The sequence below is a fragment of the Herpailurus yagouaroundi genome, unplaced genomic scaffold (genome assembly GCF_014898765.1).
Source record: "Herpailurus yagouaroundi ecotype Mexico unplaced genomic scaffold, PumYag 191, whole genome shotgun sequence".
Classification (NCBI taxonomy): domain Eukaryota; kingdom Metazoa; phylum Chordata; class Mammalia; order Carnivora; family Felidae; genus Herpailurus; species Herpailurus yagouaroundi.
In genome coordinates this window covers 13,514,726-13,541,345 of record NW_024412422.1, presented here as the reverse complement: position 1 = coordinate 13,541,345, position 26,620 = coordinate 13,514,726, and the positions used below count along the sequence as shown (strand labels likewise).

Here is a 26,620-nt window from a genome sequence, read left to right as displayed (position 1 = left end):
GTGCAACAAGCCCAATAAACTGAAGCAGTTTGTCCAAGATCACAAAGGTAATCTGTGGCACAACTAGAGAGTCCCTTCTTCTTTTGTTGCAATTTAGTACGCACACCAGAACCCGTACTAAGACATGCGTCGCGCTCTGATTTTTCAGCCTCAGATGCATCACACGGACAACATACATTGTTTTAACACATTCTGATCTAGCCAGGCTTTCGGCACGCTTAAAAAGGACCAATCCCAGTATGCAATGCAAACAATGAGTTAACAGTCGCTTAGAAACCACATGTCCCAGCATGCCACGCTCCCGAGCAACCTCGGAAGTGACTCTGAGAGACGCCACTGTACTCTGGGAGTTGTAGTCTCTCGGGACTGGTCCGCCCTTTGTGCAGCTTCGCGGCCTGTGTTTGGAGAAAACCCTACCGGGTGGCTAAGCGCGGCCCGGAGCCCTAGCGAGCGGTGCCGCCCTACAACCTTCGCCCCCGGCCCGGCGGCCGGCTCCGCCTCTTCTCGAATCTTTCCCACAGCCCAAGATGGCGGCGGAGGTGGATTTTGGCGACCTAGAGCTGTTCGAGGCGTTTGACCACCCAGAGGAATCCATTCCGAAGCCCGTTCACACCCGCTTCAAGGATGACGACGGCGACGAGGAGGACGAGAATGGGGTCGGCGACGCGGAGCTGCGGGAGCGGCTTCGGCAGTGCGAGGAAACCATCGAGCAGCTCCGCGCCGAGAATATCCTTCCCGCTCGCTGGGCCCGGTCACCGGCGTGCGGTGGGCGGCGAGCCCTGGAAGGCGCGGGCGGAAATTCCAGGGGGGCCAGAATTCGGAATAATCCCCCTGAGGGCTGAGAGTCGAGGGTTCGCTTGCGTAAGCAGCACCGGGGGCCTCGGCGCCAGCCTCTCCTCTTCTGGGTTCGGCGTCCTGGACTACACTCGCTCTTCCCGTCCCCCAAGCTGGAGCTGGTTTTTAGGGCTTTTTTCAGACTGCTACATTACAGACTGGTTACCGCTTCTCTCCTCTTCTCTAAAGTCGTTATCCGATTTTATTTTTTGCGGCCAAGCTTAAGTTCATGCAGTCATGCTGTAGTTGTGTATTAGGAGGTAACCGGATACTCAGCCCCTTAGCGTAGGTCTGTTTTTTAGGGCGGGGCAGAAGCTAGTGGCCCTAGGATGTAGAGTTGGGGGTTCAAGGATTTGACGCATGCACGGAGACATGGTTAATTGCCTGATTAAGATTGGGGATTCATTTTAAAGTTCTTCGACTTTTCCGTGGTGAAGGTGCCGTCGCAAAGGTTTGGGAAAAACGCGCCAAGTTTCCGTTTGGCTTCGTTACATGATTACAGCTTTTCTGGCAAGATTTGCCAGTATGTTTATTTATATTCTTACAGGTGGGTTTTGTTTTTTTTTTTAATTATATGCCGATGATTTCAGTTCAAATGAAACCCTGAAAGCGGTTGGTAAATCATTTTTGAAGTTTTTTTTTTTTAAATGTTTGTTTATTTTTGACAGAGTGTGAGCGTGTGAGGGGCAGAGAGGGAGGGAGACACAAAATCCAAAACAGGCTCCAGGCTCTGAGCTGTCAGCACAGAGCCCCCTGCGGGGCTGGAACTCACGAACTGTGAGATCGTGACCTGAGCTAAGTCGGTCACTTAAACAACTGAGCCACCCAGGCGCCCCCTTCTTTTGAAGGGTTTTGAAGTCTGATTTTTTTGTTTCGTGATGCTTTTCCCCTCTACGTTTTTATATGTAAAACTTCGAAATACAGAGAAGTTGAAAGGACTGTACTGTGAACATCCATAGTTTCCATCCTAGAGTTTTCCTTCCTTAACAGTTTGTTTTACTGTACTTACTTTGTCGCTTATCATGCTGCTCTTTCTTAAGTGAATTGCTGTTTAACTTCTGATGGGGTACGGTTGTTTGGATAACATTTTTGGTTCGGTCTGTTAGGTCTGTCAGTCGCTTTTGAACTATATGACCTTGTCTTAAATATCCATGTTGGAAGAGATGAAAAAACTATCTTAATGTTTAGGTTTAAATGCCTATCCCTGCAACTGAACAGGAGCTGGGTTAAGTGTGTCATTCTCGAGATATTTGCAGGTCTTTTGATATTAACATTCTGACGCCAAAAGTGAGAGGGAGTAGTTAAATTTTATGTTATTTATGATGTTGTTTGATGAGGGCTTGTATTCCTTAACGAGTAATAACATCAAGAACTTAAAAGAAAATTGAACATTCTGACTCGACCGAGGTATGAGATATTGCAATTACACTATTGTTGTCTTTTATTTTTTATCCTGTTGTTAATATTTAGCTATAATTTTTTTGTAAAAGGAGTATTTAGGATTTTTGTATTATTTTTCAGTATACACCGAAGAAATCAGTACTGATGCTTTATTTTTCATTTCTGGGGATAAAATTTGAAATCTCACAACTGCATTGAATTTTTAACTAATTTGTTATTTTGGGGGGATGTTAACTGGATTTATTGCGGTGGTCATTTCACAACATATACAAATACTGAGTCATGTTATGTACCTGAATAACTTTTTTTTTTTTAAGATTTGGATCTTTCTTTCTTTCTTTCTTTCTTTCTTTTTTTTTTTTTTTTGGAGAGAGAGAGAGAGAGAAAGACAGTAGGCGCAAGTGATCGAGGGGCAGAGAGAGAGAAGTGGGACTCATGTTTTACCCGCAGTGGGGCTCGAGCTCACCCCAAGCGGGTGCTCACGTTCAACCGAAGCGGGCCTCGAGCTCACCCAGTATGGAACTCAAACTCATGAACTGTGAGATCGTGCCCTGAGCCAAAGTCAGATGCTTAACGACTGAGCCACCCAGGCGCTCACCTGAATAACTTTTAGGCTGATTTAATGGGTAAAAATATTTGTGAAGCACATCCAAAAAATTTTGACTTAATGTTTCGAACAAGCCGGTTTGCCGAGCTAGCCGTTCTTACTCCACAAACGTTTCTGGGACGTCAGTTAAGATTACAGTATTGCTCCAGCTGAAGATTTACTTATGCAGTTAAAGTATGTTCATAAATAGGAATGATGCACGATTTCATTTTAGAAAGAGAAATAAATGTGCTGTTGAAGAAAGTACAGTGAGTAGGTTTGCATTCAGACCTCTGACTTTAACAGATAGAAGATTAAATGCTGGTGTCTCTTAAAAAAATTTAACAGGTCAGTAAATCTAAAATATTTGTCTAAGTACATATTTATCATGGGGAATCGTGTTGTCAAGCTTCACAATTTGGGGTGCCTTGATGCAATGGTACATGCACTTTTTTGTTTCTGGTACCAGCTGAAGTAACCGGCTACATTGGTGACTAAAAGGTTTAAAATTTCAGAATTCAGGGGTGCCTGGGTGGCTCAGTCGGTTGAGCATCCGACTTCAGCCAGGTCACCATCTCGCGGTCCGTGAGTTCGAGCCCCGCGTCGGGCTCTGGGCCGATGGCTCAGAGCCTGGAGCCTGCTTCCAATTCTGTGTCTCCCTCTCTCTGCCCCTCCCCTGTTCATGCTCTGTCTCTCTCTGTCTCAAAAATAAATAAATGTTAAAAAAAATTTTTTTTTAATAAAAAAATAAAATTTCAGAATTCAGACGTATTTTGGAAAGCTCCCCATGCCCTACCTTCCTTCCTCTATGTGAGCACACTTTGTAGATCTAAACTCGCTGTTGTTTTGATATTAAATGTGTTGAATATCACTGGGATTCCTCGAAAATCATAATTTAAAAAAAAATTTTAAGTTTTTTTTGAGAGAGAGCACATGTGGGGTAGGGACAGAGAGAGGAGAGAATTCCAAGCAGGCTCCGTGCTGTCAGCGCAGAGCCCGATGAAGGGCTCGAACTCACAAACTGTGAGATCATGACAGTTGGCATCAAGAGTCAGATGTTTGAGCCACCCAGGTGCCTGAAAATCATAATTTTTTAAATATTTTTTAATGTTTATTTAAAAAAATTTTTTTTAAATATTCATTTTTGTTTGTGAGAGACAGAGTGTGAGCAGGGGAGGGGCAGAGAATGAGGGAGACACAGAATCTGAAGCAGGCTCCAGGCTTTGAGCTGTCAGCACAGAGCCCCATGTGGGGCTCGAACTCACGGACCAGGAGATCATGACCTGAGCTGAAGTTGGGCATTTAATAGACTAAACCACCCAGGCGCCCCTAATGTTTATTCATTTTTGAGAGAGGGTGTGAGTGAGCGAGGGAGGGGCAGAGAGAGAAAGGGACAGAGGATCTGAAGCGGGCTGGCTCTCTGCTGGCTGCAGAAAACCCAGCCCCAGTGTGGGGCTTGAACTCAGGAACTGTGAGATCATGACCTGAGCTGAAGTCGGACACAACCAACTGAACCACCCAGGTGTGCCATTTGTTTTTAATATTCAAAGGTAGGTAAGCACACTTTAGAGTTGATAATTTAAACAAATATTTATTTACAAAAGGGTTATAATCACCTGAGTTTAAATGATTATAGCATCATAGGCTTTGCCAATACACGAGGCAAGCATTAGTATCCTAAAAAAGGAATAAATTAAAATTTTTCTTTTAGAATTTGTGGTCTCGTGATGTCATACTGATAAAGCATGCTACAGAAGACTTAGAAACAAAAAGAAATAAAATTATTTAGATAAATTTTGTACCCCAAGTCTCTTGGTTTAATCCTTATTTTTGGAACTGTCATGATCAGAAGTTTCCTTTTTGTCCGGTAAATATTTTTTGCTTTATATTATGAAAAATTTCAAATGTATGGAAAAGGAACAGTGCAATTAACACTCACGTTTTCATCACTTAGATTTAACAGTTAATATTTTGCCATATTTCCTTCTCATCACATATATACATTGTTCTCTAAATATTTCAACATGTAACTTTTTAGAAACAAGACTTTTTCATGCATAATCACAACACAACTATCACAGCAACTGGTATGATTTTCTTAATAACATTCCCAGCTCAGTCCATATTCATATTTCCCCAACTGAATGTCTTTATAGCTGATTGTGCTTGGACTCCAGTCAAGGAGTTATGCAATTGTGTGTGGTTTTTAAAAACCATCATGTATTCTTAAAAAGAGAAATTCGTGCAAATTCAAGCAAACTTCTGAACTTCTTCATATTTTACTTTTGTTTCTTGATCTGAGCAATTCCAAATATAGACTGATTTATTTCACATGCTGCGCAGGTAAAGGAATAGGAGGCAGGTGGGCAGAGGAGGAATCTGAGAGTCAGCTGGTGCAGATTACCACCAGGACATTGGATATTGTGCATTGTGCAGATTTTACAGCCAGAGCCACATCCTCCCTCCCTCCCTCCCTCCCTCCCTCCCTCTCTCTCCCTCTCTCTGCGCCACTCCCCCGATAGATTTTTTTTTTTTTTTTTTTTTTGCAGTAATTGAAAATCAAATCCAGGAACAAGAACAATATACTTTTTACATTTCTGCTTTAGAATCTGGGATTTGGAATAATGGAATGTGCTCTGCCCTTGAAGAGGCTGAAGTGTTTCCTTGTATATTACTAAGCTAAATTCACTCTGATTTTTTAGAAATATATTCTTGTAACCTGCTGGTTTATTCCGACCCTCCCTTCCCCCGGCTTGTAAAGAAATGATCCATTAGATAAAGAAATGTTTTGGTTGAAAACTGGAAGATTAAGCGTAGTTTTAAATTTTTTGTGAAATATTTAAAAAACTTTTTTTAAAGATTTATTTTTTTTTTGGAGAGAGAGAGAGAGCAGGAGCAAGGGAGGGGCAAAGAGAAAATCTCAAGCAGGCTCCACGCTCGGCACAGAGCCCCATGTGGGGCTCAATCCCACTATCCTGGGATCATGACCTGAGCTGAAATCAAGAGTCGGATGCTCAACTGACGGAGCCACCCATGCACTCCATTTTTGTGAAATATTTTTAAAAATATGTAAGGGATATCTCTGTGTAAAACCATTAAACTAGGTAAAGTTTGATGAACACTTGGATTTTTCTTGAGAAAACAAGAGTTCTTGGTGGTTCTTGATCTTATTTGTAAAATATTCTATAATCTTTGGTACTTAAGAATTACAAAAGTTATGTGTTCATATATACATGTACGCGTTTTACTCTAATACCTTCTAAGATTGTTTTAATTTCTGTTTTAGTGGAATATTGGTGGACGATACTAAGTTAGATGGACCTTTATTACAGATTCTCTTTATGAACAATGTTATTTCAAAGTAAGTAATTTTCCCCTTTCTACATATAATAAGTTAATGTGTTAATGAAACAACATCTTCCGTTACTATGCTGTATTTATTTGCACTTATTCCATTTTTATTCTTTTACTTAAAATTTAGGGAATCGTGGGGCTTTTTTGTTTTCTGATTTTGTTTTTTTGAGAGAGAGAGAGAGAGAGAGAGAGAGAGAGAGGGCACAAATGAATGAGGGGCAGAGAGAAAGAATCCCACTCAGGTTCTTCACCATCAGCGTGGAGCCTGAAGCAGGGCTCGAGCTCACCCCATGTGAGGTTCGACCTCATGAACCAGGAGACCATGACCTCAACCAACTGAACCACCCAGGCACTCTAAGAGCAAGGACATGAGAGTCTATAAACATGAATTTGAATCTGGGCCCTAACTTTGTACATATGTGAACTTGGGCAGGTCACAACCTGTCTGCATATCAGTTTCCTCACTGGAAAACAGATGCTAATAGTAACCACTTCTTAGGTAGTTAAGTGAGTACCTATAAGAGCCCAATAGCCTCTAATAAAAATAACAACTGGTACCACAGCAATAAGTAATGTTAGTCGTTTCTCCCCCAGAATCAGATAACTGGGTTTACCCTGTTGGTTGTCTTCAAAGCTTACCCACATAATTTTGTGTTTGTGTGAATGTGTGAAAGAGAATTAGACCTTGGCAAACCTTCCAGCATGCTTGGGTCTAGGGTGACTCAGTGTATTCCTGCAGTGCTTGCTAGAACGTTCTGAAATGTTTTGAGACTTTGCCCTGTCCCTTCCACAGAGCGTGGTCATAGACATTTCAGACAGCTGCTTGCCCCTCTCCTGAGTCACTGAAGCATAATCGTTATCTTGCATACTAGGCAAGGTAAGGAAGGTAACAGCATATGTTAGTTAGAGTGTTAGCTGTGTGGCAGGCCCATCACCTACCTATCTCTGCCTAGGTGGAACCTGCTGCTCTCAGGGGTGGGGACGCTGGATGGTGAGGGTGGCAGTAGCAAGGTGCTGGGCACAGCTGGGCGTGAGCACTGTCATCATCATTGGATTTGAATCCGCGTCCACTCTAGCTCATGGCAATCTCATTTCTGCACCATGTATCTGCCATTTTGCCTGCAGAGATCTTGGAGTGTCAGAGCTAAAGAGACCTGAAAGATCAAGTCTGGTGAAGAGCAAGATGGCTGCCCCACTGCGGCCAAGCTGGGTTCCGCGGGCCCCTCCTGAACCGAGCGTTAACAAATAGTTGATGAAAGCGGTTCTTGACCTGGGAAGCTGGAGAAAGTAGACCTCAGTAGTTTCTCTGCTTCATTTTGTGTTTCCATTGCATTTTGGTGTTTTGGTTCTTTTTGTTTTTTTCCCAGTTTAACATTTATATAGTATTTCCTTCTGTGTGGATAGGGAGTCTCTGGGAGGAAGATAGGAAGAATGTACTGGCTGTCTTTTCATTGCAGAGAAGGTGGCTGGGGCACAGACCAGGAAGGAAGCTTTTCATTATGTAACCCCTTTACTTCTTTTGGATTTTGAACCATGCTTTATATAGATTATGTATTCAAATTTTAAATATGTAACATTTATAAATAAAATCCATTTATTCTCAGCACCAATATTTGCCACTGTTACATGCCTAACACTACCTTAGGTTCCCATAATCATTATGTTAACTTGGCAACAATGTATATTTCTTTTTCTGAGGAATAGGTTCGTGACTGCTACAGAATCAGTGATTTTGATAAACCTGTGAAAATCACGTTAACGGCATTTACTCCTGACATCTTCTAATAATGCATAAGATTTCAGTCTATTCAGTGTTTTACTCTGCATTCTGACTGTTGTGTCCTCTCATGCAGGCAATACCATCAAGAAATAGAGGAATTTGTGTCAAGTTTAGTAAAAAGATTTGAGGAACAGCAGAAAAATGATGTGGAAAAGACTTCCTTTAATCTTTTGCCCCAGGTATTTCAAACTTAAGAGACTTTAAGATTAACAGGTTATGCTTTTCACTGCCGTCTATTAGGCCACAGGGATCCTCTTGTATCCTCATGAAAATGACTAAGTGCAACCACTGTGTCCTACACCTGAAACTAATATAACATTGTATGTCAAGTACAACTAAAAAAAGAAAAAACAGGATTGTTAAAACTGTTCACCTCCCATCCTTCAACTGGGCTTCCTTCATTGGTCTGACCAGTACAGCCACAGGCGATTCCTTTGTATTGTGGCTCCTTTTCTCGGGGGAGTCCTAGACCTGGCTACACTCAAAATTAGTCTTTTACCCCCTCCCCCCCATTTCCTCACTTGGACATGTGGTTTGAGGCAGAAAATTAATTTTAAGGCAGAAAAAAAAAATCTGTATTTCTGGAGTTTATAAAAGATGAATTATTTTTCTCTAAAACCAACAGGTTTACCTGCTATTCTATTTTCCCCTCTGCTTATTGGAAAAAATCAATAGCATGCCCAAAGAAATCTGAGAAATTTCACTACGTGAATATCAGAGTGTGAATTTATATTTTAAAAAATCAGAATTATGATTTCTGGGCTTTTTTTTTTTTTAATTAAAAGTTATGGTAAGTAGACTCTGTCAAATAAGGGTTGTTAGCTGTGTATCCTGAGAATTGGGAGAACAGAGAATTCTGAGTAATTAAATTTTTTTTTTTTTATTTTTTTTTTCAACGTTTATTTATTTTGGGGACAGAGAGAGACAGAGCATGAACGGGGGAGGGGCAGAGAGAGAGGGAGACACAGAATCGGAAACAGGCTCCAGGCTCCGAGCCATCAGCCCAGAGCCTGACGCGGGGCTCGAACTCACAGACCGCGAGATCGTGACCTGGCTGAAGTCGGACGCTTAACCGACTGCGCCACCCAGGCGCCCCTCTGAGTAATTAAATTTTTATCACCTTGAGTTTTTACATCTCTTATACAATTTTTAAAGATTTAAGAAACAAAATACATTTAACAATAAAAACCATACAAGGAGTTTCGATTCAAGGAGCACTTCAGAATTTTGTAGTGGAGGGAGGTCTATGAGAGTTCTATCAGTATTGACCACTAATGTAAAATCATAAATGTTTTAGTCTTTCTGGTTATCTGGTTTTAAGATCGTCTACTTTGTCATTTTCAGCGTTGAGAGTTTATTTATTTATTTATTTTTTTATATATGAAATTTATTGTCAAATTGGTTTCCATACAACACCCAGTGCTCATCCCAAAAGGTGCCCTCAATACCCATCACCCACCCTCTCCTCCCTCCCACCCCCCATCAACCCTCAGTTTGTTCTCAGTTTTTAACAGTCTCTTATGCTTTGGCTCTCTCCCACTCTAACCTCTTTTTTTTTTTTTTTTTTTCCTTCCCCTCCCCCATGGGTTCCTGTTAAGTTTCTCAGGATCCACATAAGAGTGAAACCATATGGTATCTGTCTTTCTCTGTATGGCTTATTTCACTTAGCATCACACTCTCCAGTTCCATCCACATTGCTACAAAAGGCCATATTTCATTTTTTCTCATTGCCACGTAGTATTCCACAGCGTTGAGAGTTTAAATATTTAATTCATTCAATTTAATACATGAATTAATATTCAGTAACACAAAAGTCATAGTCTACACTAATGCTTCAGAAGGCGCTGTCTTTTGTATCTTTTGTAATTTTTAAATTCTCCCTCTTGTGAAATTTATTTCACAAACCTCCCTAGCTTTCAAACTTACCGTAATTGTGACAATGTTGAATTCAGAACTTTATATACCTTAGTGGTATGTATTAGAAAATAAAGGGGTGTGTTTAAATTTCTAATATTTGAAATTTGAACTAGTTAAAAATTGGTTACCTTCTATAACCGTTTTTCTTTGTGTTAGCCATCTAGTGTTATGCTAGAAGAGGACCATAAAGTGGAAGAATCGTGTGCCATTAAAAACAGCAAGGAAGCTTTTAGTGTAAGTTTGGACATTTTAGTTTTGAATCCTGCAAAAACATGTTTTCTATCCTGTGTCATTTGGGTGGCATTGAAATGATAAGGTGGCATAGCCATGTGTCATCAGATGATCACCACCCTTTCATGAAATTTGTTACAAGCAACAGTTTAGGCTTCAGCCTCTAGATAATCTGGTTCACTTTCTAATAATTACTGGATACACGATAGACAGACGTTGGAGGACTTTCTTTTTGTCCTGACGAACTTTTTTTGCACGTGCGTTTCATGAACGCGGATGATGATCTGGAGTGCGTGCTTGTTGCACGTACAGATGGGGAAGGATAAGTAAGCAATGTAACAGATGGCAGATAGGAGATTAAAAATGTTGACAAACTCAAATGGCGGTGAAAAATCGAAGAGGCATAACAGGGATAAGCCTGCCCTTAGGCCTTTTGGTACCTGTGCGGAATTCCACTGTGTCAGTGCAATGTAGCGGTGTGATTTTGCAACTTCGGTTTTTTTAAGATGATGATGAAATCCTGGATTCTGTTCGAGGCAGACTAGTTTTCATGTGTAGGGAGTGACGTGCCCCATTGACCTACCACAATCTTAAGGACATGGGGCCGCTGGGACTGTGAAGGGCCCACAGCCTTACTGCAGAGATTGACAGGGGATAGCGTGTCTCTGCAGATGTGATCGAGGCGTCATGTTAGATCACTCTGTGTGGTGCCGGGTGGGAGGACCGGGACCAGCGACTGCGTGGACCACAAGCAGGCACAGTGCAACTCAGCCTTCAGTGCAAACTTCTGTCAGAGATGTGAATACGAAGTGGTCGGACTCGTTTAAGAAAAGCAGATTCCACATTACCCGAAGAAGTCAAAGACTGAGATGCTATCAAGGCGCTTTAAAGAAAGAATTTGAACTATGTAACTCTTCCTGTCCCTTCTAACTCTAGGGTTCTGGGCTAGAGAGTGGTACCTGCCTGGAAAGTGGGACTATTGTGTATTATGAATTTACTTCTTTAATAAATACTAATAAATATAGAATGTTCCCTTGTCAGGGACCCTGGTGGGTTCCAGAGACAGCAACGAAAAAAAAGGGCAAAGTCTCTGCTCTCATTGAATTACATTCTAGTGGGGCAAGAAAATAGGTGAGGCTAAGGACTTAGAGGGTAACTGTGGGGCGTTTGGTTTGTATGGTGAGTAGATAGCGACAGCCTCTCTGAGCTGATAACAGAATAAATTGAGGGAGTGAGCCATCATGCAGTGAAGAGTATTCCAGACTCCAGGCAGTAGGAACAGTGAGTGGAAAGCCCTGGGTCAGAAGGGCACACTGACATGTTGCTCACTGTTTACCAGGTACTGTTCGAAGCTCATTACAGATATGCTCGTGAAGGTACTACTAGTATTCTCTTTTTACAGATGAGGAAACAGACGTGGAGAGCTAAGTAACTTGCCCTGAGTCCCTTGGCTAGTAAGTGACAAAGCCAGGGCGTGAATCCAGGCCTTCTGATTCTGGAGCAGATCGAAATCTTTATATTGCCTCATAAGCCATAGTAAGGGCTTTGGGTGTTACTCTGAGATGAGAAGTCCCTGGAGGATTTTAGGTAGAAATGTGACATGATACGACTTGAATTTTTGAAAGAGCTGGCTTCTCTGTGGAGAACAGTGTGTAGCTGGTTACATGTGGAAGCTGGAAACTGGCTAAGTGACTCTGTTGATCTCAGGTGAGAGAAGATGGCAGGTCAGTCTAGAAGACCAGGGCTGGACTTAGAAGCTGGATCTACCTTGAAGGTAGAACTGACCAAATGTGTTGACGAATTGGATGCATAGAACACAAAAGCGAGGGAGTCGTCAAAATGATGCAGGTTTTTGGTCTGAGCAGCTAGAATGAGGTCCTTCCCTTTCCTGTGATGGGAAAAACTGGTGGGAGGCGCAGCTTTGGAGTGGAATGGGAATCTGGTTCAGTTTTAAATAGGTGAGTCTGCATGTCCTGGAAACCTGTCAGTTGGCACTTGAATCTACAAGATTGGAGTTGAGGCAGAACCGGATATTTGGGGTGTCCCATGTACTCGTACTTCATACCATGGGCCTGGACGAATCACCTCAAGAGTGCAGGTAGAGAGGGGGACTGGACTGAGTCTCACAGAAGATGGAGAGATGAGAAGGATTGGTCAGCAAGGTCGGAAGAACACTGAGAGAATGGTGTCCCGGAAGCCGGAAGAAGTGACTGACCTGTGTCCGTCGTTGCTGACAGGTTAAGGTGAAGACTGAGCCGTCCACTGAATTTGGCTGCATGGGGCCCATGGGGGAGCTTAGCACCATGAAGGAGGCAGAAGCCTTTCTGGAGATGTTCAAGAGAGAATGGCAGGGCCATCTGAGGAAAAAAGTGGGGGGCTGGTTTGGAGGAAGAGAGATTAAATCAACACCATCTAAATGCAACATGTGAACCTTAAGTTCTTGCTTGGAAAAAAAATAAAGCCTAGAAAAGGCATTTTGGGACCAGTTGGGAAAACGGAGTACAGAATGGATATAGATGATATTAAGAGTTTATTAACTTTCTTAGGTGTGACAGTGGTATTGTGGCTTGTAGGAGAATGTTCTTGTGCTCAGAAGACCCATCCTGAAGTGTTTAGGGATGAAGTGTCACGAAAGTAGTCTGTCGCTGGTTATGTGTAGAAGCTGGAAGCCCGTTAGGAAGTTACCATATTAATCTCAGGCAAGAGACAATAATGGCTTAGACGAAGATGATGGTGGTGGCTTGCTTTCTCCCGGTGGCTCAGTAAAAAGTAAGTGTGCGCGTGTACCTGTGTGTGTGTGTACGTGTGTGTGCACGTAAGGTATCCACAATTGTTGGATCTAAGAGAGTAAGTACATACCTGGGTGTTTACTGTAGCATTTTCTCGAGTTTTCTGTATGAATTCCTCCCCGCCCCCCGAATTGGAGAGGAAGGAAAAGAGTGAGCGGGAGGGGAAGGAAAAAGTAAATACTTTTCTGCATTGTCTTGCTACCAAGGGAAGCGAGGAGACGGGTGATTGAAGTCTGAGGAGAGTGCAGCTGATGGTCACCATCTCCTGGAGAGGGAAACTGTGACCTCGGCGACACAGGGGCATTTAAAGATGGAGCTTTTTACCTGCACCTCCAAATCTGGCTCCTTTAGGGAGTTGAGTATGACTTCTAATCATTTCCTCCAAAATTAAAGCGTTAAAACAATTAATCATAGTCTTACATTATTTAATGTCTTTTTTTCCTGCTTAAATAGCAATATTTTTTGACTTGTTTTCTGCAGGTTGTAGGAAGTGTCCTGTATTTTACTAATTTTTGCCTTGATAAATTGGGGCAACCGCTTCTAAATGAAAACCCTCAGCTTACCGAAGGATGGGAAATACCTAAGTATCCTACATAGTGAATGAAGATCTTTTATGCATCTTGCCATTAAGTTCACCTTTTAAAAAAATTGACCAAATTTTGCAGACTATGATAACTGTTCCTTAATAAAATTCACTAAAGGTACCAGCAAGTCTTCAGCCACATTGTTTCTCTAGAAGGGCAAGAAATACAAGTAAAGGCAAAAAGGTTTGTGTGGGGAGTTGTTTTTGTTTCCTTCTTCTTTTTAAAACTTTTTTAACCAAAACCATAAACTCTTTTAGCTTGAAAAATTAATATTCTTTATTGCTGGCTTACTATAAAGAAGTTATAGATTGAGCTAGAATTTTAATATGTAGACATATTAAATGTTTAAATTAGTCATGTGTTTATTGGAATTCATTGGTTCACGCCTGATATGCTTGGGTGGGTGGAAAGTGTCATTGTTGCTGTCAGTTTGGTTGCTGTCTTATAACCATCTGCCCCTTCCTGAGTCACCTAAAGGAAATACAATCTGTTTGCCTCGGTTCTTCTGTTATTAACCACTGACAAAACCCAGAGGTGACAGATTAGTTGGGAACATAAGGGTTCTTGGTTAAAAGACTCAGATAAAAGTCCTGTTTGTTTAAACCACTGAGTACAGGAGGTGAAAGCGTCCTCACTATTGCAGATGTTTGTAATCTGTGATCTGCGTGCTTTCTTTCTCTCTGATACACTTTGCTGTCATAATTGTATTGATTTGCTTTTATGTCTAATTTACATTATGCAAATCTTTGTTTTTTGACCAAATAGGCCAAAGCCTCACTGTTTCAATTGTGGTTCTGAAGAACATCAAATGAAAGATTGCCCAATGGTAAATTTTTCTCCTATAAAAAAAAAAAATCTTTGAATTAGAGCTTTCTAATGTTTTCAGCACATTTCTGGCATTGTGTGAGATGAAGAAGCTAGCTGCGATAACTTTCTTTCGGTCCTTGAATTTGAAAGCTTTTCAAGTTTGTACTTAAATTTTAAGACATTGGATTTTTAAAACTAATAACTTGTTACAGTATTCTGTATTTGAGATGAATGAAATATGAGAGTTAATTTTTAGAGTTGATTCTAAAAACTTGATTTTAGGTTAAGATAATTGTGAGGTGATAACAAATTAAAATGACTGCTTCTCTTCCTTGCTGTATTTTTCTAATAGTTACACTGTCTTTTATACTTGTTACACATTAAAACTGGAATAGTTTGTTTGCTTGACCTGAAACAGTGTTTAGTTTTATTTAATTTCTGAAGTACTTCTAAACTGCCCGTTACCATTTTTCTCAACTGCGTTATGCTCCAGCCTCGGAATGCTGCTCGGATAAGTGAAAAAAGAAAAGCGTATCTGGACGCCTGCAGTGAGACAAACAGTCAGAATTTTCAGCAGCGATACCACGCGGAGGAGGTGGAGGAGAGATTTGGAAGATTCAAGCCGGGAGTCATTAGGTACCTCTGTCGTTTTAGTGGAGAATGTCATTTCGACTTCATCAGTGTTTGGAATGTTCTGTGTATCCAAAGGGTGATGGTGTGATCCGGAGGGCGGTGGTCGGTGCGTAGGTCTGCTCTAGCAGCGCCTAGATAATGTGCATCTGTTCGTTCAGAAACTTTCACTGCAATCTCAACCGTGTATCTGTTAAGCACCGGGTCACTGTGTGGAACCTATGACACGGAGTTGTTTTAACACATCGGGGACGGTATGTGTTTTAATCCAAACAAGAATACGGTATTTTTTTATTCCTCTTTTGTTTTTACATAGCGAGGAACTTCAGGATGCATTGGGCGTGACAGACAAGAGCCTTCCGCCTTTTATATATCGAATGCGCCAGCTGGGGTACCCGCCGGGGTGGCTCAAGGAGGCCGAGCTGGAGGGCTCCGGGCTTGCGCTCTATGATGGGAAAGGTATAGTATGTGAAGTTAGATAAGTCGGCCCAAATGTTATTGTGAGAGAGAGAGAGAGAGAGAGAAAGAGAGTGTGTGTGTGTGTGTGCACGCGCACGCGTGTGCACACGTGCACATGTGTGTAACGAGAGAGCTACAGTAATATCTGATAGGAATGGCTGGCTTGATCAGTGTGTGCTGAGGCAACTAAAAACTATCACAATGGTGTTTCCTTTTGTTTTACAAGGAAGGAACTAAAACCTCAAGAATTACCAGATGGTTGGTTATCTGGACCTGCTCCAGATATTTGACTATGCAGGCCAAAGAATCAGCTCTCCAGCTGGTCCTCATAAGCTCTTGCCTTGCTCAGAAGTGGTAACAGAAATCTATTCATCAGTGAATGCCAGGAGACCTAAAATACAGGATACATAAATCCTCTCGTAATCTAGAACCCCTCCCTTAGGTATCTGCTATAGAGGAATAATCACACATGTGCACAAGGGAAATATGTGTATGTGTTTTTGTAGCATTGAATATGATAGTGAGAAATTGAAAGCAACATTAAGGCTCTAAAGAAGAATGGCTGACTAAACCGTCGTAGATCTGGGCTGTGGGATCCCTGTGGTAATTAAGGAGGAGAGTGCATCTGTGAGCTGACATGGCAAACTCTCTGTGCAATGCTGAGTTTCTGCCCAACATACCTATCGTGTCACTCAGAGAATCCCACGTGGATGAAACAGTGCTCTATGTTTTTTCTGAGGACTGATTTATAAGTATTTTGGTTTTTTTTTAATGTTTCTTTATTTTTGAGAGAGAGAGAGAAAGAGGGAGTCAGAGTGTGAGTGGGGAGGGGCAGAGAGAGAGGGAAACACGGAATCCGAAGCGGGCTCCAGGCTCTGAGCTGTCAGCACAGACCTTGATGCAGGGCTCAAACCCACGAACCGTGAGATCATGACCTGAGCCGAAGTCAGACGCTTAACCGAGTCATCCAGGCACCCCAAAAGTATTTTTTTTTTTTTTAATTAAAAAAAAAAAAAATTTTTTTTTTCAACGTTTATTTATTTTTGGGACAGAGAGAGACAGAGCATGAACGGGGGAGGGGCAGAGAGAGAGGGAGACACAGAATCGGAAACAGGCTCCAGGCTCTGAGCCATCAGCCCAGAGCCTGACGCGGGGCTCGAACTCACGGACCGCGAGATCGTGACCTGGTTGAAGTCAGACGCTTAACTGACTGCGCCACCCAGGCGCCCCCAAAAGTATTTTTTAAAACGTTTATTTTGAGAGAGAGAGAGAGAGAGAGAGCATTAGAGCATTAGCAGGTAGCAGAGAGAGGGGGGACAGAGGATCCATAGCAGGCTCCTGGCTGACAGCAGAGAACCTGATGTGAGGCTTGAACTCACAAACTGGGAGATCATGACCTGAGCTGAAGTTGGACATTTAACTGACTGAGACACCCTCCAGTTAGATTTTAGATTCAGACTCATTGAAGCCTTTCCTGACCACCTTATTTAAGTATATCTCTCATTGGCCTGCCAGTCTTTTATCACTGGACCCTGTCTGTTTCTTTCATGCCCTATATATTTATTTCTCTCTTCTATTTCTCTACTTCTATTTTCCTAGCTAGACAGTCAGGTTTGTAATTGCTAAAACCATTCATATTTTATTCACCAGTATATACCCTGGCATATAGCACGGTACCTGCAATGTGGTAGATGTTAAATAAATACTTTTTAAAAAAGTCTTCACCCATACAGCAGACTCAACAGTGGTTCCCCCCGGGGAAAGAAAGAGGATTGGCCTTGAGATTATAGTTTATCTCTAATCCCCTAAATCTTTTAAAAATGAAAATGTTTCTCTATATTACCTAGATATTTAAAAATATTTTTATTTTTTAGTTTATTTTTTTAACATTTTTTTAACTTTTTTTTTTAATGTTTATTTATTTTTGAGAGAGAGAGAGTCAGAGCACGAGCAGGGGAGGGGCAAAGAGAAAGGGAGACACAGAATCCAAAGTAGGTCCAGGCTCTGAGCTGTCAGCATAGAGCCTGATGCGGGGCTCAAACTCACAAATGGCGAGATTGACCTGAGCCGAAATCGGGTGCTCAACCGACTGAGCCACCCAGGCGCCCCTAAAAATATTTTTAAAAATTCACCAAGCTGCTCCTTTTCAGTTAGTGCCAAAGAGGTATTTAGGACAGCCCTTTTAATATATCCCCAAGTCATGCAGGCATTCAAGTTTTCTGTAGGTGCTTGAATTCCTGTTGTTTTCTCAAGCTCTCTCTCTTTTTTAGTTTGTTTGATTAGAGATTCTTTGGATAAATGTTGTGGATGGTTGAAGTCTTTTGGATGTATTTCAATTGGCTGAGCCATCCTAAGCCTCTTTTAATCTATAGATACCCTTCCTTGTTTTTAACAAAGCCACATTTTGTCCTTTCGGGTTTCCGAGATTTTGCTGATGCATCTCCATGGTGTGTTATTTTAGCACGTTCCTCTGTCCCTGTCTTTATTGTGATGGAATCAGTCACTAGTGGTCGTTGCCTGTCTATACTTGCTAATGATGGGTTGCAAAATGGTTATATACTCATTCTTTTAATACTTCTTAGCTTATTAGCTAGAATACTTCTATAAAGAGAAACTTCTCATAAACCATTTAATTACCTTACGTATATAGACACCATAGGACTGGCAAAATAAACGTATGATTTACTTAGTAGTTTTCAAGATAATAAAGTGTTTCCCAAGTATCCTTCTCTCATCTGTAAAGTGGTTTTGTAAAGTAGTACATACCTCTTAAGGTTGTGGTGAAGATTACCAGAGTTAATACTTACAGTCCATTTAAAACATAATCTGGTACATGATAAGACTTAGATAAATGTTTGTTAAATGAAGACATCGGAATAGAGCATCAGGCAGGTCATTGGGTCAGCTCAAACTAGACTTCTAAGAAACCCGTGGAAGAACCCAGGTTTCCAAGATTTTCAATATTCATTTACTATCAAAGTATTCTGTCCACATTGTTTAAAAGTTTCTAATCTAATGATCCAGAACATTGTGATTAAAGCCATTCTCAGAATAATTCTGTTGCCTTGAATATAAGTACTTTCCTAGTATACTTTTGGTCCGGGGAGGGATTTATATTGTCATCTAGCAATGTTAACCTTCTGATGGTCTCTGACAGATGGTGCTGATGGGGAAACAGAAGCTGGAGAAGCACAACAGAATAAAAGTGTCACTTATGATCTCTCGAAATTGGTAAACTATCCAGGTTTTAATATATCTACTCCCAGAGGAATTCCAGATGTAAGTATACCGTGTTTTTATTCTTATGGGACATAACATTATTGTAAGGATTGTTAAGAATTGTTAGCTTATAAAAAAAAAAAAAAAAAAAGAATCGGGGCGCCTGGGTGGCACAGTCGGTTAAGCGTCCGACTTCAGCCAGGTCACGATCTCGCGGTCCGTGAGTTCGAGCCCCGCGTCAGGCTCTGGGCTGATGGCTCGGAGCGTGGAGCCTGTTTCGGATTCTGTGTCTCCCTCTCTCTCTGCCCCTCCCCCGTTCATGCTCTGTCTCTCTCTGTCCCAAAAATAAATAAACGTTGAAAAAAAAAAATTAAAAAAAAAAAAATCGTTAGCTTATGTAGCAGTTACTGTGACATGAAGAAGTAAATGTGTTACTTGTTCAGCTTTGTAACTTCCTATATGTTGTCTAGAATCTTAAGTGATACCTTGTGTTCATTCAAAAAATTTTTTTTCTGATTTATGCCCTATGAAAAGGAGTTAAAATGATTAAACTCTGTAAATCTAAAACTATTCTAAAATTATGCTTTAAAAACATGGGTAAGTTCTTTGGAATTACTTGGTAAAAACATGGTAAAAACATGGGTAAGTTCTTTGGAATTACTTGGAAAGTAAATTTATGCCTTTAATAAATCTAAGTTAATATAACTCCTTTTCCTATCCAATAATTCCTTTTCCGCTTTTTTCATTCCAAAGTAAAATTTCTCATTCTATATGAGAATGGTTTCTGCATTTATTTAATCTTTTCCAACTTTCATCTTCTATTTCAAGACTCAACAATGACCTGTTGTGGTGATGGTGTGGTTGTATTTTAAGTTTATTTATTTATATCGTGAGAGAGCGAGAGCGCGCCTGTGTGCGTGCCCAAGCCTGGGAGGGACAGAGGAAGGAGAGCAAGAATCCCAAGCAGGCTTTGCACTGTCAGCGAAGAGCCTGACACAGGGCTCGAACTCATGAACCATGAGGTCATGACCTGAGCCAAAGTCAGATGCATAAACGGACTGAGCCACCTAGGCACGTGATGTGGTGGTTGCATAAAAAAATGCATTTTTAGGTGTTCGTAAGAACTGGGAAGCAAAGAAACCAAAGGTCCGACCTTAGAGTCTAGTGAACAGATATGAAGACAAGTGTGTAATTAATTAAGAGCTAACCTGCATGGCACAAACCATCAGTGCCTCTGGAAATGGTCCTAGTACCAGCTGACCTCAGAGTCCTCTGGGGAGTGCTCGGTAGAAGTATGCCTTTTTTTTTTTTAATTTTTCTATTATTGTTATTATTATTATATTTTTAAAGTTTATTTTGAGAGAGAGAGCAAGAGAGAGAGAAAATCCCAAGCAGCACTGTACCAGCATCACTGAGCCTGACATGGGGCTCAAACTCACAAGCTGCAAGATCATGACCTGAACCAAGATCAAGAGTCAGACATTTAGCCAACTGAGCTACCAAGGCATCCCTTTTTAAGTTTGTTTATTTTTGAGGGGGGAAGAGGGGCAGAGAGAGAGAGGGAATCTGACGTGGACTTGAACCCGTGAACTATGAGATGACCTCAGCCAAAGTTGGACGCTCAACTGACTGAGCCACCCAGGCTTGCCCTTTTTTTTTTCTTTTTTTTTTTTTTAAATTTTAGAGAGAGTGGGTATGACTAGGAAAAGGGATAGAGAGAGGGCGAGGGAATCTTAAGCAGGCTCCACACCCAGTGCAGAGCCCAACATGGGGCTCGATCCTACAACCCTGGGATCATGACTGAGCTGAAATCAAGAGCCGATCGTTCAACCAACTGAGCCACCCAGGCACCCCAGAAATGCACATTCTTGAGTCCCACCCTTAGACTTAACTGACTTGACCCTGGAATCTGGAGGTTTGACAGGAGCCCCAAATGATTCTTCTTGAGAACCCTTATTGCACGTGCTCATAGAGATGAGAGAGAAGGAAGGGATGTTGAACCTTAAAGATGAGTGCCGGGTTTGGAAAGGGAAAGAACAGAAGCTGGAAAGTGGTAGGAGAGGTGAGCCTTGAGGGACCCTGTAAGCCGGGCCAGTGCGTGCAAGGACGGGGAGAGGGAGGCCGGAAGAGAGTCCGCTCGTCACTGAGTACAGCTTCTGCTCGTAGTAGGTGGAACCTTTTGGGGCCAAGTGATTTTGTCAAGTAAGCTTTTAGTGTTCACTTCCGATCATGTTGCTGGCAGGGTTGGGTGGCTGGGTTTTTTGTTTTGTTTTGTTTTTCCTTCAATGCACCATCCTTTTCGTTAATTCCCCAGAAAACGAAATGTAATTTGAGACCTCCATTTTACAGAATGTCAAAGTATGATGTTTTCCAAATACAGGCTTGTTTTTTTTCCTTGTCTTCTCACCATTAGGAATGGAGGATGTTTGGGTCCATACCGATGCAGGCGTGTCAGCAGAAGGACGTGTTTGCCAATTACCTGACTTCTAACTTCCAAGCGGTAAATAGCTTCTCAGGGTGAGGTTGATAAAAATTGATTGCCTTTTGTTGGTGGACTTTTGTAACTCATCAGCGTCTTCTTGCTCTTTGGCTTTGCTTCGAAAGCACTCTGTGCCTTCTGATGCATCCAAAGGAAAAAGGCGGCTACATTCACCATTTACCTACGCTTTGCTCCACATTGGTTTTCTGCGGGGTGGAAGGGAAGGACTGGAGTCTCCTTCTTCTGCCCCATTAACTTGTGCTTGGCTTGGCCCCTCCATCAGCCGAGCATGAGGTCTGGCAGCAAGAGGTCTTCATCCCAGTCCAGCCCAAGCAGTCCAAAGAAGCAGAGGAAGGAGAGCAGCTCAGCAGCCTCCCCCGCGGACATGGAGCTCGACTCAGGTGGGGCTCCTCCTGTGGTCTCAATCTCACTGAGAAGGTAGAGGGATTGTGCACGCTCCTGAGTTCCAGGAGGAAGGCTGGGCCGGTTTGAGCACTAATGAAATGCTTTGATTCTGTCCTTGGAGATGAGAGTGACACCCCCTTGTACTGATAAAAGGTAAGGTGGGAGACAGCTTGGTGTGAGGGCCATGCCGGCCGGTTAACTGAGTTCCTGAGTCAGGCGATCCTTGCCGCCCAGTCCCAGTGGTCCTGATCCGGACCAGGCCCTCAGATGGGGGCAGGGCCCTGGGACAGGCAGTGGAGAGTGTCCCGCTTCGACAGCTCTATCCCAAGAGGAGGAAGGGCAGAGCTGAGCCAGGCTTTCCCAGGGAAGAAGGACCATGAGGAAAATCTGCCCTCCTGGAAATGCACAGTGGAACAAAGGACTTGGCCTCTGATACTCCTCTGGCTTTTTATTCTCTTAATCCTCTGGGCTTAACCATGGAAGTGGTGGCCATGCAGGACTGTGACAGCCCTTCTCAGCATGTCAGCCAGCAGTGGGTCAGGACAGTCATGCACGCACCTTTCCGAGTCCCCCCCCCCCCCCAGAACTGTCCACGCTTCCTTTGGGCTTCCCCTTGGGACTGCTGGGGTGTAGTTTAGATGTTGCCCCCAGAAAGCTCTGGAATGAATCAGAACTTTATGTTAACTTGATAAATTCCAAAGCTGCTCTGAGTCCCAGACTGAAAACTCATTCCTTGCTCTACCTCCCATCCTAAAATATGCCCAGCCACTTTGGTCCTTATAGCTGGCACATGTTTTGAAGTGAGATTAAATGGCAACATTAAGATACAATGAATGTTGGGGCACCTGGGTGGCTCAGTCTGTTAAGTGTCCGACTCCTGGTTTTGGCTCAGGGCATGACCTCACAGTTCATGTGCAGGAGACCCGCATTGGGCTCTGCGCTGAATTTTCTCTCTCTCTCTTTCTCTGCCCCTCCTGCACACATGCTCGCTCGCTCTCTCCCTCTCTCAGAATAAATAAATAAACTTTAAAAAAAAGAAAAAGAAGATAAAATGAATGTAGATACCTCAATAATAAGATGCTATCTATTAATGTAAATTGCCCTGATTTGATTGTGAGGGATTCACCTGTCTTATTTTCAAATTCCCAGAGAAAATTTAAAGGTCACAGATTAAATCCCCTTAAAATCCAAAACCAAAGCCCCCCAAACCATTTTCCCCAATTTTTTACTTTGCTTAGTCTCAGCCATAGGAGTTCTTTTTTTTTTTAATTTTTTTTTTAACGTTTTATTTATTTTTGAGACAGGGAGAGACAGAGCATGAACAGGGAGGGTCAGAGAGAGGGAGACACAGAACCGAAACAGACTCCAGGCTCTGAGCTGTCAGCACAGAGCCTGACGCGGGGCTTGAACTCACGGACCACGAGATCATGACCTGAGCCGAAGTTGGCCGCTTAACCGACTGAGCCACCCAGGCACCCCTCAGCCATAGGAGTTCTTGATGCCAGAGTTCACACGCCAGGCTTTTAGTACCTACAGCCTGACATCAGTGTCCATTCTCACTTTTTTATTTTGCCCGAAGCAGTGCTCAAATACGAATCACGCGATCATGACCTGAGCTGAAATCTAAGAGTCGGATGCTTAACTGATTGAGCCACCCAGGCTCCCCCCACCCTTTTTTAAAGTATATTTTTTGAATTTGCCTAATTTTTAAAACCTGTGCTGTTTTGGATACCTCTACTAGACCCTGAGGATAGGAAGATTCACGGGACACAACTGCCACCCTTAGTTTCCACTCTGCGGGGAAACTGCGCCACCTAGGGCGTGCAGAGGTATAAACCCCATTTTGATATAAATGTGGTGACCTGTGGTGATCCATACAGAGCCCCAGAGCTGGTTACACGTATTTTAGTGTCAGAGGGGACAAACCAAGCAGCTGTGCTGGATGAGGTCGTAGACCCCGATCAAGAAGGACTTTGAGCTGCGTCCGGAGGGATAAATTCAGGGATTTACCATGGAGATGAGCAGGGTTAGGACATTTGAGTCCGTGGGAAATGCAGATGCAGACGCGTGAGACATCACAGCACACTGGTCCAAAAGCAGAGTGACACCTGGGGTTTCAGCCTGGCAGAAGAAATAACGTGGTGCAAGGAGGCAAATTCGTGGTCATAGAGGGCCTTGTGAGGCACAGAGGAGATCAGATCAGCCTTTGTCTTGATGGAAAGCACTGAAGGTTTCTAATGAGGTGGAAAGGTTAATGGGCCCAGACTCATGCTTCACAAAGATAGTAGTTTGGAGAATGGATATAAGGAAGAGGAGTCCAAAGCACAGACGATGCCAGGCTTCCTGAAATAATGTCTTGGCTGCGACGGTCTGCCAGAGAGAGTAGGCCCCAGGGAGCCGAGGACTGGGGGCGGGGTGCACAGGGAGACGAGGGCCTCTCTGGCGATTAGCAGGTTCCATGTGGGAGAGTTCAGCCAGATACCACTGGTGGCACCATAGTGGGAACAGCATTAAGGAGCGGAGTCCGGATTCGAGGAAAAGGTCGGATCTGTTACGTCTGGGACATATAGGTGGTGATGACCATTGACCCGTGAGCTACACGAACCCGCAGTTGAGGCAGGCAGGCAGGACCAGAGGTGCAGAACTGGGGAATAAGCCAGAGTGTACCCCACCCCGTCTCCTCAGTTTTGTCTCCTTCAGCAGCCCCGCCAGCAGCGTTTCCAGCCGTTGTCCCACCACACTTTCCCAGGAACCCCGTTCTGCAGCTCCCGCAGACAGCCTGGGGACCACTCGCGCCTCCGGCCGGCCTCCATGCCCACTCTCTGTTCCCTTACTCTGAAACGCTGCATGGGGCCAACGGGTGGATTTCCCGTTTCCTTCAAGCTCCTGGTGCCGGAAGAGCCTGTGGCGCTCCCTGCGCGCGTTCTTTCCAGGTGCTGGTGGTTATGGAGCCTCCAGGGCGTCCCCTCTCCAGCCGGTGATCTCTGGCCATTGACTCTCCGGGCACACCTGAGTTCAGACACCAACTGCTGTGACAGCTGGAAGTATCACAACTTTTTTCTTTCAGATGCGGAGGTCCCTCACGGCTCTCCCAGCGGGGAAGCTTTCCAGTTTCAGCCACCGCTGCCCCCTGGCACTCCCCCTCCTCTGCCCCAGGGGACTCCGCCGCCCATCTTCACCCCTCCGCTCCCCAAGGGCACCCCGCCGCTGACTCCCAGCGACTCACCCCAGACCAGGACAGCGTCGGCAGCCACGGATGAGGACTCACTGACTCTGGAAGAACTTGAAGAGCAGCAGAGGCGGATATGGGCGGCCCTCGAGCAGGCCGAGAGTGTGAACAGTGATTCCGATATTCCCGTGGACACACCTTTAACTGGGAATTCGGTTGCCTCTTCGCCTTGTCCAAATGAGCTAGACCTCCCTGTCCCAGAGGGAAAACCCTCTGAAAAGCAGATGCCTGATGAGCCCGAGGTACCAGACACTTGTACAAAAAAGTCGGAAGTTGAACATTCTCTGAGCCCAGACTCTGAGCCGACATTGCTTTGCCAGAAGGAAGAGTCTACTCCGACGGACTCTAAAGATGATGCCCTTCTTGATAATGGCAACGTTGTGTCGAACTGTGACATTAGTAATGGAGGCAGTCAGAAGCTCCTTCCTGTGGACTCCAGTCCTTCAGCAGCCACTAAAGTTCATAGTCCTGTACCTGACATGAGCAAGTTTGCAACTGGAATAACGCCATTTGAATTTGAGAACATGGCAGAATCCACTGGAATGTACCTCAGGATAAGAAACTTGTTAAAGAACTCGCCCCGAAACCAGCAGAAAAACAAAAAGGCTTCTGAATAACTCCTTGACATAGCGCCACGAGCTATTTAATTATCTATAACTTTGTGTTCTGTTCATTAGTACCAAATGGAGATGAGATTGTTTTCCTATTTGTCCCTCCCATGTTTAAAAATCTATCCAAGGCTTAATTGTGGCCTTAAGTCAGGCCTATTTTAAAGAACAGAAAGACCGGGCTTGCTGGTTAACTATATTTTATTCTTAATGCTAAAAACTTGCGGGGACGGGATGTAAGTCCGAGCCGGTTTAGAGATAGTTCGTTAAGGTTTATACTACTTTTGGGTCGTGAGTGTCTGTCAGGAGTGATGGTTTTTATCTGTCTTTTGTACGTTGATTTCCCTTTCTACATTTTGCTAATTATCCTGTATATAAGTTTAATATATCACTTTTTAAAAAGAAAAAAATTCTAACCATTTTAAATGCATATTTCAACTCTGACAACCAAATGAGAAAAATCAGGGATGAGCAGCTTTATCCCATTTGGGGTATTTTTGTAAGTGATTTACACACATCAATTTTAATAACACTTTTACTTTTTTTGTAACTTCATTCTTCATATAAGTTTGCTATACAGGTGCGTTCATCTTTGTGTACAAAGGTTTAATAAATTAGCTTTCATATACATAATCTAAGACTTTGAATACAAAAAAAGTGATTCACAGTTAGTGTACCCAACGTTGTAAGTTTGGAAGTGAATTATGTGGTTGCAAAAATTAGTGGTAGCCAAGAAAATCTAGGAAAATGCAAGTTTGAGTGTTTTCAGTGTTATTTCAGCCTTAACTATAGAGACAGCAAAATCTTTTAAAGTACTTATTTTGAAAAAAAAAAAAAAATGAGGGCAGCTAGCCTTTGTACAAAAATAACTTTCTAAATTTGAACCTTAAGATAATTAATGTTTAAAAATAAAAAATAGACATAAACAAATTGCTTTTAATTGTCAGATATATAACATGGAGATGAATTATGTTTTTTTTGTATTTAAATGGAATGCCATCACATTGTTACAGTCGCATCCCTGAAAATAAACATACAGCTGATCTTGAACTTTTAGTCTCAGGTAGTGTGATCTTGCTCTGAGGCCAGCAGAGGGAGCCAACTACAGCCATTCTGGACCATTCCAGATTTCCTTTTCATTTTGAGGACTTGAATAACCACATTTACTCTTCTATAAAGAATAAAGGGAAAGACAATCGTATGAAAAGGACAGTTTATTTTCAAGACCCTCACAGAACATGCTAGAAATTGAGTAAAACGTTAAGTCCTTTTTGGCTTCTTTCTCTGTGTTGAAATACGTAAGAAAGT

The 26,620-nt window shown here is 42.8% G+C and overlaps 1 protein-coding gene and 1 non-coding gene across 4 annotated transcripts; both read left to right on the top strand.

The window, feature by feature from the left end:
• The first annotated feature begins 408 nt into the window (after window positions 1-408).
• Window positions 409-26,362, top strand: ZCCHC8 (zinc finger CCHC-type containing 8). 3 transcript variants are annotated; one of them, XM_040443962.1, is made up of 14 exons: window positions 409-726; window positions 2,199-2,241; window positions 6,108-6,182; window positions 8,029-8,134; window positions 10,029-10,106; window positions 13,373-13,476; window positions 13,594-13,659; window positions 14,242-14,302; window positions 14,777-14,919; window positions 15,230-15,372; window positions 18,530-18,651; window positions 21,005-21,091; window positions 21,354-21,471; window positions 24,543-26,362. In XM_040443962.1, exons 1-14 carry the CDS (start codon window positions 528-530, stop codon window positions 25,319-25,321), a joined length of 2,124 nt encoding a protein of 707 aa, XP_040299896.1. In that variant the 5' UTR covers window positions 409-527; the 3' UTR covers window positions 25,322-26,362. The 3 variants fall into 3 exon arrangements, with proteins under 3 accessions (XP_040299896.1, XP_040299897.1, XP_040299898.1); XM_040443963.1 differs by lacking the exons at window positions 13,373-13,476; window positions 13,594-13,659; window positions 14,242-14,302 and having other exon boundaries at window positions 410-726; XM_040443964.1 differs by lacking the exons at window positions 409-726; window positions 2,199-2,241; window positions 6,108-6,182; ... (1 more) ...; window positions 13,373-13,476; window positions 13,594-13,659.
• Window positions 6,862-6,996, top strand: LOC121010501 (small nucleolar RNA SNORA9). The gene has a single exon (XR_005781210.1). It is a non-coding gene; the product is annotated as a small nucleolar RNA SNORA9 (small nucleolar RNA).
• Window positions 26,363-26,620: the final 258 nt, after the last annotated feature.

Excerpts from the sequence above, each read along its gene's own strand:
- ZCCHC8 (XM_040443962.1), top strand. The coding sequence starts at position 528 with ATGGCGGCGGAGGTGGATTTTGGCGACCTAGAGCTGTTCGAGGCGTTT. Across the intron at positions 13,477-13,593 it reads GAAGGATGGGAAATACCTAA|GTACCAGCAAGTCTTCAGCC; the intron begins GTATCCTACATA and ends AATTCACTAAAG. Across the intron at positions 14,303-14,776 it reads AAATGAAAGATTGCCCAATG|CCTCGGAATGCTGCTCGGAT; the intron begins GTAAATTTTTCT and ends GTTATGCTCCAG.